Source organism: Emydura macquarii, unplaced genomic scaffold, assembly GCF_026122565.2.
Source record: "Emydura macquarii macquarii isolate MOO-44397 ecotype Brisbane River unplaced genomic scaffold, CSIRO-AGI_Emac_v2 contig_1483, whole genome shotgun sequence".
Lineage (NCBI taxonomy): Eukaryota > Metazoa > Chordata > Testudines > Chelidae > Emydura > Emydura macquarii.
Genome location: NW_027131620.1, coordinates 20,009,438 through 20,025,300, shown reverse-complemented (window position 1 = coordinate 20,025,300; position 15,863 = coordinate 20,009,438). Strand labels below are relative to the sequence as shown.

General features: G+C 42.4%; 1 protein-coding gene across 4 annotated transcripts in view; it reads right to left on the bottom strand.

Moving 5' to 3' along the window:
* The window catches only part of ARHGAP40 (Rho GTPase activating protein 40), a 68,914-nt gene extending 53,556 nt beyond the window's left edge, over nt 1-15,358 (bottom strand). For all 4 annotated transcript variants that reach the window (XM_067554409.1, XM_067554412.1, XM_067554411.1 and 1 more), the window contains exon 1: nt 14,847-15,358. In XM_067554409.1, coding sequence (XP_067410510.1) covers nt 14,847-15,154 — 308 coding nt within the window. In that variant the 5' untranslated portion in view covers nt 15,155-15,358. The remainder of the gene's footprint in view (nt 1-14,846) is intronic.
* Nucleotides 15,359-15,863: the final 505 nt, after the last annotated feature.

Genomic DNA, 15,863 nt, shown 5'->3' with positions numbered 1-15,863 from the left:
AGAGTTCCTAAAAGTGACAACTGGAACAAGCTTGCTCCCGGTACTATGCAATAAGAATGTAACAGTGGTTTTTCACAATGCAGCTACCAGTCACATGAGGGGGCTGTGAAAAATGACATCAGATTGCATCTTTAAAAATCACTTTGCAATAACTGAGCCTCTTTATAAATCCTACCTCAACAATCCAGAACAACTCTCAGTGGAAATTTTAGTTTTATTTTTCAAGATATCTTAGGGCAAATGATAAGATCCATGTAAATTCCATTTAACGAAAGCCAAGACAGGCACATTGCATATGTGATCTGAGGAGATACAGAATTTAGTTTCTGAAGAGAAGTGAAGATCTTAAAGAGAGATGAAGTAGCAGTGAGATCTGACATAGCTGTTTTCATCAATAAATCTCAAAGTGCATTACAATGGAGAGCAAGTATTATTATCCCCAATTTACATATTGCAAAACTGATGCAGAGAAATGAAATGATTGCTCAAGTTTACACAGAAAAATGTCAATGGTAGAGGCTGGACTAGAACTCACATATCTTTATTTCCTGTCCACTGTCATATAGCATGCATCATCCTACATCCCTCATGTGTCTACAGGTCAGAACAAGGAACTAGAAGCCACAACTCCTAGGTACAGTCCTTTCCTCTGTTGCTGACTTGCTGTGTGGTTTTGCAAAGTTACTTAAGCTTCCTAGACTTCAGTCTGTACCCAGTGTGCAATATGGAAATAACACTTACTTGCTTGACAGTGGTGTTTTGCAGCTTAATTTGTTTAAGATTCTCTGATGAAAGACATTGTATGAAGTACTAGAGATGGACAAGGGGACAGAATTCCATTCCATACAATTTAGCATCATTTTACAATCTTTTCCCCTGCCTCCCCTTTCACCCACCCACATACACCTGAAATATAAGGAACGTGTGTGTGTGCGCATCTCTGAATTAAGTTTAAATGGACACACGTCAGTTACACATATAGATATTCTATAGCAATGATTTTGTTTCTTAGTTCACAAGTCCCGCATATCATAATTGTATTATCTGAACTGCAGCTCAGCTCTAGTAAGTATTATAATCCATCAGTTCTAAGCAACAAAGCACATCCTTCACAATTGACACTTCCCCCACATGTGCATGATTTGATTCGGATGTTTTATTGTGTTGGAATGTTATTGTGACCTGTGCGCTGCACTCAAAGGTTACAAATCTTTTTATCTACATTCACAGATGTCTCATCCAGCAGCCACGTGGTGTTTCCTTGTCCTTACAAAGTCTTCCCTTTCCTTGCCCTTTGCATGGACCGGGATGGGATGGTCATTTCTGCTGAAGGACTCCACTAGTGACTTACATGCCAAGTATACAAAGAGTAGCCTTGGAGAAGCAATTGTTTGCTAGTGTTTAATGTTACCATTGGTTTTATTTGATCCCCTTTATTAATGTTTTTCTTCTGGCAAGACACTATACTAAGACATTACACTAGCAAAGTTCTCTCTCTCTCTCTTTTTTTTTTTTTTTTTTTTTTTTAATTGCCAAAAGGCTTTTTGGAGTTTAGTAAAACCTCGAGTTCTTCTGCACTAGCCTCTTTAAGTAGTTCAAGTATTTATTTTACCAGTGATGAATGATGTATAATGAATGCATAATGTGCTTACTCGATTTTTAAACAGATCTAGGATGCAGTCCTTTAAACACTTAGGGTGTGATAGTGACACACACAGGTACAGTTGGGGAGTGGAGGGGCAGCACAAAAGTGGCTTTCAACCATCTCTGTGCCTCTGGGATTCTGGATTAGTTGAACTGGTGCAGCCACAGAATAATTTTGCTATTCAGAATGGTAATAGATCCTTGTTGTAGGGGCTCACTCCATCATGCCCCTACAGGCCTCTTCCGCCCACAGCTTCACCCCTAGCATACTCCTGTATCCTGTGGCAACAGGAATAATCTCTCCCTTACTGGGGTGGCAGAAGACAGCATTCATTGAAGACAATGGGGCTGATTACAGGAATAAGTGTTTGCAGGATGAGGCCCATAGCTGTTAGAGACGATGGAGCTGTGCATGTGACACATGCAAAGGCTATTGGAGAGTCTTGTGAATTGGGTCATAGTTCCATACACTGAGTCCTAGAAAGTCACATGGGTTGAAAATATCTGAATGGATACATTAGTTGTGTAGAAGCTAATACTTGGTGCCCATTTATTCGCCAGCTGGAAGACATTGCAAAGCCTACAGTAGAGAAAATAAGAATGCAGCCAGCCACTGGCTGGAGCATTTTTAGCTTACAACACCTGTATTTCACCGTACATTCACAAAACAGTCTGTTCCAGGGGTCTTACTAGTGTTGCTTATAACACCAGGGGCAATGCCTTTAGCATGCGTACTCTGCAACTGTTTCTCCACAGTGCAGATGGGAAATCACAGGCATTGTGGCCCACCCAGTTCAGTCGGAGCTCGTAATTTTACCCTGCAATGCAATGCTTCATCTTGGGAGCTTACTCCAGAGCCCCTTTTCTCAGCTGAAGCATTTCAACGATTCCTCTTTCCCCAGCTACGCATCCATCCACTCCTGGCGGCCCCCCCGCTAACACAGCAGAAAAGCACCAGTTTTGCTGCTAGGATTTCTGCACCCACAGACAATCTGCCCCAACTAAATATAAATGCTACTTAAGAAGAGCCCACACTAATGACTGCCATTTGGTGGTGCAACAACCTGTGGGTGCTAGAACCTGGGCAGTAATTTTTGGAAGTTGTGTGCACAACTCCCATTGTACAGAGTGGTATCTTTTGAGCATCATGTCTTGTGACCATCAACTGCCCTGTCAGATGTTTTCAAGAGCCTAAATCCTGATCCAGGGGTTACAGTGTACCCATGCACAAACAAACATTCATCCAACCATTAACAAACAATTTACAACGATTTCTGCAGATTATGACCCATCCAACACACCACCTCCCCCCCAAAACTGTTACAGAACATCTAGATACACAGGGTAGGGGAGGGCTTGATTGCTCAATGGCCATATGTTTCATAGCTTTAATGCAAGTCTATTACTTTCTACCACTGAAGGTAAGAAAATTCTTGGGGATTTTTATGTGGCTCTGTGTAAAAATAGTTTAGGGAACAAAAAATTGAGTTTGTTGGGCTCCTCTTCACCTTAAAAATCTTCTAGTGAATTGTGTAAGCTTCTCCCTGGCACTTCCCTATTGCATGTACATGTTTTATAATAATTTGAAATAAGTATAAATATTACATACTGGATCCATCTTAACTCTTCAGGCCCAAATCTATTTCTATTGTTGTAAGAAAAGAACTGAAGTCAGAGTCACACCAGCGTTAAGTGAAAAGAGAATCAGGCCCTTCATTACTATTTCATGTTTACATTGTGGTAGTGTCCAGAGGCTCCAATCATAACCATTGCTCTAGGTGCTGTAGAAACACTGCAGATGTGGTCCTGCTCTGAAAAGCTCACATGTAGTGAAGGGTGCTTCACAAGCTCCAGCAGGCCATGTGCTGGTAAAATTGTGGTCAGGAGAGCACTAGGTACAGTTTCTGCACTCTGATATTGTCTCCTCCAAAATCTGTAAATTACACCCTGCTAGCCCTCTGCATGTCAGACCAATGGAAGGACATTCCATGAAAGAGTTTAAGAGCAAAGGGTCATAGGATGTGCATTTTATCACATACCCGTTCCCCCCATGACTTCTATGCAAACTCAGAGAACCACTCCTGTCCCTGGCTCCTAATCTGCCTAAGAGCAGAGGGTTACATTTATACAAGTTCCATGTGATGCTATTTTTGCAGCATTTTTTTTCTCACCTGCTTTCAGGCTAGAACTCTAGAGTCATGTTTCAGGTCTGAAAAGCTAAAACAGTTTCTTTCAAACCATGCTGCTAGGGGATTCTGCTAAGCACACTCTAGTACCAGTGCTCAAAATTTTGTTTTACAAGTCTTTGCAGGAAGTAGTTTTGCAATAAACAGACATGACCACAGCAAAGATTCATGCCATGGACCTTCTGCTTTCACTGGGTTTAGAAAACAAAACCCAGAGTTGCAATACACTAAAGCAAAAATCAGAGGAGTGCTCATTACTGCAGCAGATCATAATGTTTTTGGTTCTGTTGCATTATATGTTGGACAATGTTACTGTATTGTTCAAAGTCAGGAGAATTCCATTACAACATATGGGGAGTGGGGATCACACTCAGCAAAAGCTTTAATAATAGTCTTGAACCTCTTCTATGCTGAGGATTGGTTAGGCTCCTGGTGCAGGTTAAGATCAGCACTGAGGCATACCTAAATTGTACCTAGCACCAGACTAGGGACTGTTCTGGAAGTCAGAAGTATCTGAAGTGTATGAAGGTCCCAGCAACCAACACTGTCTCCCAACAATCTCCCTTCGCTTGGATTGGCATAGAGCTGCTTGCATCAATACTACACCTGCTGAGGCATTTTCCTGTGCTGGAATCCTATAGCCACTTGTCGCTCCTTTACTTTGGCAGAAAGGAGCCAGGGGCACCAACAAACTGAGCTCCAAGACTCTTGAATTAAAGGCATCAAATATCTCCTCTACTGTTCCCAAAAGCAACTTACCTCTCCTGCTAGCTGCAGAAGAAATATCGCCTTTAGAACAGCGCTGTTACTGTTGCTTCCTTATTTTTAACACTTATGTGCATAAACTGGAGCAAATCCAGAGATTATGGAGCTTCTCAGTCAAGCAGCTGCATTTCAGATCAGCTGCAAGGATGTATACACTGCAACCTCACGCTATCCTTCCACCACAAGGCAAGCAAGGATTTCCTTCTACTGTGCTAGCTGTGTTTTCAAACATTAACATTGTCTGAGCTCTACCTTGGCAGAGAAAAACAAACTTTCATCAGCGTATTTATTTTTCTGTTGTCCAAAAAGGATGTCCTTCCAATCCCATTATACATTGGCCACCTGTTACCAAACTAGTGGAGCTTGGAATAAACTGATCCCTATTCACTAGACAGTGTTATACATCAGCTTCTCCCCACTCTAAACAAGATCTTGAATAGCTACTAGGAGCAGACAAAAACAACGAGAATCCTGTAGCACCTTAAAGACTAACAAATTTCTGCGGGTTGCAGCCCACGAAAGCGTATGCCCGCAGAAATTTGTTAGTCTTTAAGGTGCTACAGGATTCTCGTTGTTTTTGCTGTATACAGACTAACACGGCTACCCCTCTGGAACTTAGGAGCAGACAGCTTCTTCACAGCTCTATGTATAACGATCCACCCTCCTCATCTCAAAAAATTAACATATACTAGTGGCACAAAGCAATATTTCAACTTTTACCATGCAGAAATTACGTTCCAGGTGTGCTTAGACACTAGTACGTTTACTACAGGCAGTTTTGTTGTTTTTTAAAAAGATTTCAGTCTGTATAATAAAATTAAGCTACAGTGGGCAATTGCATACAAGATTAATACCCTACAGGGACATGTGGGAGGAGGCTCATGTTCCTAACTCAGACATTTCAAAGCCATCCGCCACTAAAACGCTTTGATCATTTTTCCATGCCACACGGAATACACTTATGGCAGGCTTGTTTCTTTCTAAGACTTCTTTGGTATCTAATTCCCATGGACTTAAGACAGAGATTACTCAAGCACAACCACTCATCTCCACCCACCCCAATCTTCTGACCAGAATCAATATGCACCGTCAGGCACTTAGACTAAAAAATTTGTGGTTGACATGCAATAGCTTTTCCAAATGAGAGGAAAGGCATCCTTCCCCTGATTCTTCTGCATCAAGTTGTGTTGTTGATTTCTCCCCAGAAGATTTCATGGATGATGCTAAACACGAACATGTGGTGAGGTGGGTTGGAATTCAGTGACCAGTGTTCTCTTCTCACTCTGCCACCAACTTCTCTGTGGCTTAAAGCTAGTCACTTAGGGTACATCGTCACTACGAAAAACCTATAGTATGGCCACGGCTGGTCCGGGTCAGTTGACTCAGCCTGAGCCCTGCAAACCTATGGGGCTAAAATTTCAGTGTAGACATTCAGGCCTAGGCTAGGGTCCAGGCTCCAAAACCCCACAAAGGGGGGTGGGTCTCAGAGGCTGGGCTCCAGCCTGAGCCTAAAAGGTATACACCGAAATTTTTAACACCACAGCCTGAGCCAATTGACCTGGGCTCCGAGACAAGGTGCCACAGGTTTTTTTTATAGCAGTGTAGACATATCCTGAGGGCCTGATTTTCAGAGCTTGGGGTGGGGAGAGGGAGCTGGGAGACACTAGATTTTCACAGACAGTGGGCCCCACAAGAATATTGCGGTCACCAGAACTGAAGGTCATCCAGGACACAAGTTTGGGGTGGGGTGGGGTGGGGGGGGGGGGGGGAATAGCAAGCCTCCTGGCTACATTACATAATAAGGATCAGATCCACAGTTATTTAAGGTAGTCCACTGAGTTCAATGGGCATCAGAATGGGGAAAAATATTTATACTGGGCTCCTCAGTCTAACAAAGAAAAGTATAATACAATCCAATGGCTGGAAGTTGAAGCTAGACAAATTCAGACTGGACATAAAGCAAGCTTTTTTAAACTGGGAGGGTACTTTATCACTGGAACAATTTGAAAAAAGATCATGGTGGATTCTCCATCATGGACAAATTTTAAATCAAGATTGAATGTTCTAAAAAGATATGACTAGGAATTATTTTGGGGGGGGGGGGAAAGGAGGGGGTTATGCAGGAGGTCAGACTAGATGATCACAGTGGTCCCTTCTGGCCTTGGCATCTATTAATCTGGATCAGGACTTTTTGGGTTTAAGTGCCTCACACTCTTTAGCATGTCCACAACGGAAGGACGTTTTCGGTAAGAAAGACCGTGCCTGAAACAAACGTTACTATTTTAGAAAGGCTCACATCCCCATTCTTGGAGGATTTATATTTATTTCATCAAGATGCAGACATGCCAAAAATAAAAGCCCTTTGTGAGATAAAGAATTTGTTCCCCATACCAAGGCCTCTCGGCAGGATGCTTTTGATTTCACTGTCAGGCTGAACCAAACTGGTATTTGCAATACTATATTGGCCTAAGGAAACCACAGACACACCCAGAATGCTACATATCAAAAGGATTGTCTCACACGGATTCACTTGTTTGAATCCACAGTCTCTTTCAGATCACAAAAATTAATATCCAGGTGAGGACGATTATATTGCATCTTCCATCCGCAAGTATTTCACAGACTATGTACACACAGCACCAGTGCAACAGTCACCTTTCCAGCAGAGAGCAGCGGCTAGACAGACAAGTGCAGCCGGCCCCACAGCTATAGAAGCCTCTTACTGAAACAACTTAGCTATTCATTTAGATCTACTGACACCAGCTTCTGTTTCTGGGGCTGAGAATCCTGAGTGTGGCTGTTTGAAATTGTTGTCAAAAAAAAAAAAAAAAAAAAATTTCATCTAAACAAGGTGTTTTGCCAAGAGTTTCTGCTTTTCACAGAAAATATACATTTTTTTTGGTCAAAAAAATGGAATGCCCAAAAACCAAAATATTTCAATTCAGAAATGCCACTACAGTGTCTTCTGGGAGTTGTAGTTCAGGTGTCTCATGCTCCCATTCTCCTCTATAGGCGGTGCTCCCTGACTGAACTACAGCTCTCATGACACATCGGTGCACCTTGGGAGATGTAAACCAACCGGGGAGCTCATCCTATAGAGGAGAAAAGGAGCATGCAGCACTCAAACTATAACTCCCATGAAGCACTGCAGTGGAATTTCAGAATCTAAATGCTTCTGCTTTCAGACAACATATTCTGTTTTTTTATTTTTTCACTGAAAACTTGAACTTTTCTGTACAAAATAACCCATTTTTGGCCCCACACAAGTCCTGGATTCAATCCCCACAGATTACCAAGGTGTCTATATGTATTCCATGCTTGAATAAAAACAAAATGAAGAGTATGGCAATAGGAATATATTACTGACCACCTGACCAGGATAGCGGCAACGATTGTGAAATGCCAAAGGATGTATCTCAACGCCCATCTCTCCTGTGAATGTCAGTATGATCTGCTAGCCCATATCAGGAGAATATACTGTTTACTGGTGATAATGAAATGCTTTGCTGATCCCTAGAACCTTCCATCCAAAGCCCTCAAGGCATTTATGGCTACTAGCGATGTAAACACAATCCCCTGAGGAAGGGAAGTATAGTTATCCCTATTTTGCAGGTGGAGAAATTAAGGCACAGATTAATTCCCTAGGGTTTGATTATTGAGAGAGCATGGGGCAACTGGTGCCCAAGCTCTACTGAATCTCAGTGGGAGTTGGGTGTCTAATTCCTTTAGGGTTCTTTGAGAATCCCACCATTCTTCCCTTAGTTTTCAGAATAGCTAAGCAGCCAATGCTCCCTTTTACTTCAGACAGAGCTGTAGGTGCCCTGCACCTCCAAAAAGTCAGGTCCTAAGTGAGTTACCCTAGATCCTGTGGTCATCAGTCCTGCTACAAATCAGCTTGTTCTCCTATGAGATTTAATATTTTATATTATATTTCACCCACACATCTACCCCAGGGATTTGGTTTAATTTTGAGGGTTATATTTTCTTATTCTAAGATTCTTTGCCTGATAAAGATTTGTGTTCATAATCTATATATTGTATCCAGAACATGGAAAACTTGTAAGCATGAAACCTAAATAAATCCTTATTGAAGAGTCTTACAGATTTTAACAAAGAATTAACCTTTTCATGGGGTGTTGATTTTTTTCAGTTGTAAGGGTCATCCTATAGCATTTAACTGAGAATTATATCCCTGCTGTATAATTCTATACATTTCTCCCCAAAAAAACTATTGAAAGGATAGCACCATTAAATTCTAGGGCTCTACAGAAATTACTCTATCATTAATTTCTGTAGAACTTTTCCATAAGAAATACACTGACAGCAAACTAAGGGTGAACTGAGGAAATGAGAGCAAGAAGGAAGTGAAAATAACCACTGCCGTCTCGTTAACTAGTGACCCGAGTTTTATTTCTTCTTTGTCTCGTTGCTGAGTTCAGTTAGGTCAGGAACAGCTCCGATCTCTGAGCAAGGAAAACATCCATCATGCTAGCCTTTCACACCACAGGAATGGTTTCACAGCACAGTGTGGGTCAAAACTAGAAAAATTCCTTTAACATATAGGATAAGAAGAGTTGTTTTCACTGTAACAAACTCACTTGCTTAGGGGAATTTGACACAAATTTTGTCAAGAGGGAGAGGGAAGAGATCGTTGAGTACTGTGGTTGACAGTCACCTTGTTGCATGAATGTTTTTTTATGTGCGTGTAATGACCCCCACCCCACACACACACCAAAATACAGGCCTTTCCAACTGGAGCTGAAGCACTAAATCCATAAACTAACAGCAGCAGCAGGGCAGCTATTTCTCTGTGAACCAGCCACAGAGCATAACACACTGCCCTATACCTCTTCTAAGATTACTTTAGTGACAGTGTTCTCCACTGTCATGAAGCAGATGCAAGTTTAACTGCCTCACTGCTTGATTCCTAAGCTTCCACTGCTAATGGAGATGCTATTCAGATGGAAACAATTATCTTGGAAGGAAGAGATTCCTACGCTGATGGAGCAAAATTTCAGAAGATGGAAAAAAAAAAAAAAAAAGTTGAAAACATTCCATACTAGTAGAATGATCTACCCTGGGGAATTGACTTTATTGTAAACTATGATGGCTTTTTAATTTCCTTTAGATTTATTTTGTCATCTCAAGCATAAACCATAACCCTGCCAGTCTGAAAGCAAATGTAATGAAAGAAAACAAACAAACAATCTCCTTACTAGACAGTAACAATTAGAAGGAAGTATTATCAGATCTGCCAATAGATTCAGGTTCAGATGTTAAGCCATTTCAGGCAACATGTGCTTACTACAGACCAGCTCTTTCTCAAGGGAAATCTGCAGGACTTTGCAGCTACAGCATGTCAAGTACGCAGTAATGATTTGCCTTTAGTTATGTACAGTTCAATACAAAAGCCAAGTGTATAGAACGATTATTCCTAAAATCATTTATGAACTGTAAAGGAAGTATATGATGATATACAAATTAATCATTATTTTAATTGATCGTTTCCATACATTCCATACATTGCTCAGGTTTAATTAGCGAGCAGTCTTGATGTGCTTTGTAATGGTTCTGTAAGTAGAAAAATAACTTTAGGTTATTCTCTTGTATAAGCTATGTTTCGTACTTGTTTACCTTAGGGTAAAAAGGGACAATAAAATTTATGTAATAAAGGCTATTAGAGAAAATAACTTAAACCATGTTTATGTTCCTGACAGATTAGAACAACTCAAGCGGTTGTTAATTTGCATACAAAAATCCTTACAAAAAATGAGTTAAGAAGAAAGATACTTTTTTCCCACAGCATACTACAGAAAATATATCCTAGGCAGATGTCACTTTAAAGAAAAAAAAAAAAAGAGTCAAGTTAAAACATCTCAGCTATTATTTGAAAGATAGCCATTTGAAGAATTCAAGGAATTTTTCTGAGTAACATTCAAAACCCAAAAACCAATGCAGTGAGTAAGACAGTTAAAAATTGATGTCATATAGATTTATTAGCGTGTTTTTGGTAACATGGCTCATACAGGAAATCATTACTAAAACATTTTTAGGACTTCAACCCAAACCATCTACGCACATTTGATCTATGAGCACATGGATAATCTTATCCCTATTAAATATGTGCTTTGCTGAATAAGGGACCAAAGTTTCATTTGGAACGGTAATACACTGAATTTATGGTCATGCTCTGGGCCTTTCCGGTCTCAAAAAGAACAAATATGAATCTGAAAGACAGTGGACTTGTATATTTGAATTCTTTTGTCTGAGTTATTTCTGCCCAAAACAAAAAAGCCACAGTACGTCTCACAGTAAATATCTAAAAAAAAACAAACAACGATTTATGATTCTAGGTTAGTCAAAATGCTGGGAGCAGTCCTTACCAGTCCACGTCTGCTGTTTCAATCTGCTGCAAATTTCTCCAGCCAGTTAATCTACACTATCCAAAACCTAGAAAATAAGATTTACAATCAAAGTGTCACTGTGTCGAAAAATTTCCTGACAGAAGTGTAAACTGTGCTGCTGTCATTGCACCCTCTGGTGGCAAAGTGAATAATACCAAAGTTTTGAGTGTAATTTTTCTACTTATAGCTGAAAATAGGCTGGTCCAAAGAGCCTAGTAATGACGGTTGCTTTTTATTAAGGACAGATGTTACAACAAGCATTTGCAGCTGGTGTTATTCTGCAGCTCCCTAAGGATGCAAACAACTGCACGACATCGCACCAGGATTAGGAACAGACTCTGATGACAAGTTACATAAGAGACAGACCCTCAAACAAACAGTGCGTAGCCATATCCTGAGTAGGTTGTACAAACCTCCAACAGACGCCAGATAGCTGAAAGGCTGGGATTTTTTGGTTTATTTATTTTTTAAACCACACACTTTTGACAACACTTGTAACTTCTATCACTAATCATGCCTCTGAAGACTTACGGACCTGAAAATTACCTTGTGAACAAGAGATGAAAACCCATCTCGCTTTTCATAATATTTCAAAGCAAAGAAACATACTGTTTCCACTGGAGTCAGTGGCAAAACTGTCAGAGACATCAAATGGAGCGATATTGAACCTGAGCGTGTACAATGTTATGGTGCACCCTCCTTTAACCATGGTTGCTCTGGATGGTGCAACAGTCCTCTGATAATGATGATGACAATGACAACGCAGCCTCCTTCAGTTTGCACTAAGCACACTAAGTGCCTCCATAAGCTTGCAGTCTTAGCAGATAAAGGCTTAAAGAATTCATTCCAATCCTAATAAAAGTGGGGAAAAAAAGTTGTACAAGGATGCTAAGTTTGGGTTTTCTCCCCCAATAAGCATATATATGTATATTCTGTATAGAGACACATGCATAGCACAGTGATAATTGCCACACAACTCAAACAGAGATTATATTGTTTCATTAAAAAAACAAAAGTTATGATAAGCACCCTGTGAAGTCCTTGAGGACTACACCATGTGAAAAAGCCGGTTAGTAAAATAATTGCAAAGTTCTATACTGATACAAATGATGGAAGATGCAACCAGCAAAAGAACATACATCTAGAAGCAAGTTCAGCCTCTTAAAAGACCAAATGGATACAAGAATATGAGAGGGGTTTTTGTTTTTTGTTTTTTAAACCCATGCCACAAAAATAATCACATGCTCTTGTTTTAGAAGGCAGAGAATCCATACACAAAGGCAGTGCCTAAGATTTTCAAATTGACCAATGATTTTGAGTGTCAGACTTGAGACACCTTAAAAAGGTATGATTTTCACAGAGCAGATGCTCAGAAGTTTCTGCGAATCCAGTTCCTCACAAATGTTAAGTAAAGCAACCAAAATGAAGAAACTCAAATTACAAGTCACTTTTGAAAAATCATAATTAATCAGGCCCCATCTTAATTCAATGGGTTATAAAGCGATACTACTACAGCTAGACTTTTCAGGATCCCAAAATACTTTACAAACATGAACTAAGCTCAGAACATGCCTGTGAAGTGGTGGTTTTGCAGATAAGAAAACCAAGGCACAGAGATCTTAACTAACTTGTCCAGGATCACACAGTGCCTGTGGTAGAGCTAAGAATATAATCCAGGTCTCCAGACTCCTAGTCCTGTGCTTGAGCCTCAGGAACATCCTTCATCTCAGACACCACCATGTACTAACCTTTATTCCAAACTGACCCTCAAAAGGTAGACTAAACAGAGATTCACACTTTTCAGTTTGGAGAACATCCTACATATAGCAATACAAAGGTCTTGAAAAATAATCCACTGATTTGCCAAAGGTGAATGGAATGCTTTCCTAATGAGTAATGGAGCTCAAGCCAAAAATGTCTGAAGTTTTCATTTACCAAAAAAAAAGTTTCTATTCCCCATGAATGCAGAAATAACCTTCTAAATCAGAAGATGCTCTGCATCAATCCTGAGTCTGCAGGCAGACAGCTGCAGTGCCTGTGCTGCTGCTTATAAGGTAGCTCTTGCATGCAGCAGCAGAGTGAAATTATAACACCACCAATCAGATTCACTATTGCTATTCAGATAGCTGTGGGAAGCAGTGAAACTGGAAATAATCACAACACTCGGACCGATGGAGTGTAACTGCCTGGCAAAGCTATAGGCAGTAGCAGAGGCAGACATTGGAGTTAATAGCATGGAAGGAAAACCTTAAGAATTAAATGTGATGGGGGAGGGAAAACACAACTGAAAAGATGGAGTCACAATACTTCACATCCAGTAGGAATTACAGCTGGGCCATAGCCAGAATATCAAAACTCCTGACATTTCACAGGGAGAAGAGTTCAGATTTGAATCTCCATGCCAACAGTTTTGGTTCTTGGCTGAAACCAAAGGGAGACGGGCCTATTCTCTGGGTCTGGTTTGAATGCAGGCAAAAATCTTATAATAAATTTCAAATCCAGTCCTGAATCTAAATACCCTCTCCTCATTTCTTTCTAGTAGAGCCAGGTGGTGGCACATCATTATATTCAGGTATTTTTGCACATCTTTGATTCAGTTACCAAGAAAACAAAAACAAAACAAAACAAAAAAAACCCACATATTTGCCAACCAACTTAAAAAAAAAACAAAACCATAGAATATAGCACTCTATTACAGCACATAACAATACACAACTATAAGATAGTATTTCAGGAGCCCTTTAGCCAGCAAAAACTTATCCATCCATTCATGATTTAAAAAAAAAAAAAAAAAAAGTCTTTGCCAAGATGACTAAAAATAAATCATTGGGGCACTTTGACAACTGCTGGAAGTTACAGGCTTGCCATAACCTAAAGCAAGATTTACTAACTTGTAGGCTCAGATGTTGCAATTAGATTTAAAGTCAAGGGGTGCCCGGGGCCTTCTGCAATAATCCAACTGCGGGATCACGTCCTTGCTAACACACTTGTGGGTGCCACACTCTACTCTGTATGCCAACAAGGCCAGTAAACCTTCTTCCTACTGGCCAGGGAAGAGAACATTCAGATAACACCCGGGGGCTTCCGTGCAAACAGTAACACAGGGCTCGCCAACATGACAAGAGAAGCTGAATCTCCAGGGAACGGAGCAATGGAAGGGTCCAGCTGCACCACCGAGCAACATCTGAGGACCACCGCAGTGGTAACACACCACCATTAAGAGGGGAGATTAGCCTGATCCTATAAATATGCAACGCTGGTGCGCGAGGGAGAGAGAAAAAAGTAGGTGTGGAGGGGCAGAATGTGTCTCCTAGCCCAGAACTTTTTACTCGCCCCTAAGGGCTGGACTAATGCGGTCCCACTCATAGACGCACTTGTTGGAAACATTTGCCCCATTGCCATGTCCCCAATCAGCGCCACAGCCGTGCCCAGAACAAGGCCGTGCTGTGCAGGGCCGTGCACGGGACGGGGGGCGGGGAAGGTTTCCCGCTGGGGATTGTCGGGTGCTGCAGAGCCCAGATCCCTCCCCCCGCATCACTCCTGGGGTCTGTTAACCCGAGGGCGGGCCCTCGAGCATATTCCAGCCACGGGGACAAGTCAAACCTCTCACCGCTGGACAGCCAGAGCAGCCCCCGCCCGCCCGGCAACCAGAGCGTCCCTGCCTCGCCGGCAATGCCCTGGCGAGAGGCGCAGCTTCCCGTCCGAGCCCCGCCGCGCTCCCCTCTCCGGAGCTGCAGCGCAACCAGACCCGGCGGGCGGCGTCCCCGGCTCCCCCTTCGGACTCCGCAGCCGCGGTTGGAGACACAAAGACATCATCGCTCCCCCAGCCAACGGCCTCGCCTCCTACCTGCTCCGCCGCCGCGGGGAGCCCTGCGTGGGGAGAGCGCGAACCCCCAGCTCGGACTGGATCCCGCAGCGCGACTGTCCCCAGCGCTTCCAAGTGCTGGCGCCTGGAAGGAGAGCGGAGGCTGGTCGGGTTTGAAAGGAGCCGGGCTGCAGGGAGAAGCCAGAGCGAGGGGGGAAGGGGTGGAGCCAGCTAAGCCGAGGGAGCCCAAGGCACGACCCAGGCAAAGGCGGGGCGATCCTAGGAGGCGGGGGGACGGAGAAGCCGGGCTGACCCTTTCTGGGGGCAGAGTAAGAAAAGCTGCTCTCCATCGTCGGCTTGCTGCCCCTTTCTCCTGCGACCAGCCATCCCTGGCGGCTAGGGAGCTGAGACACGCTCGTTAAGAGGGACTAGTGGGGAAGGTTGGAAGAGGGATGCCGCTGCCTTGCTTTGGGTTTAAAAAACAAAACAAACAACTCAATGAAGCGTGAAGGGAGATCGGGTCCTGCAAAACCAGCTTGGCTGCAGAAGTAACTACATCTTCGTCGTGTAAAGCGACGGAAGTGTTCTCTCTGCAGCTTTAGGACACAGCGAGCGGGCCGCCTACGAACTTCTTTTAGGCCCCCCCCCACCTGAGGATGGTGCTAATTACGACTTCGGGGGGCTGACTCAGGGCACCTAGCAGCTTCTCGGGCCTTGAATCTAGGATTGCTACTGCAGAAATATTCATCTTGAGCCTCCAACCATTTAAGCTTGTTTCAGGGTTTGCAGGATGAAAGCCTTCAAGGTGCAAAGATATCATTTGTTATCTCCCTTGATTTGCACTATTGCAGGATAACGTAGTGGAGAAACTGTCTTTACCAGCCATCCTTCATTCCTATGCCCATCTGAGCAAAAATAATTAATATATGGGATGAGTACTCTGCTTCTTATGTATTTTATAGTTTCTGGTTCCCATTGCAAATTAATGTTTTGTGGGCGGAGCTCGAGTGGTTGGGATAAGGGAAAATAATTAGTTAGCTAGGGTGAAGTACTGGATTA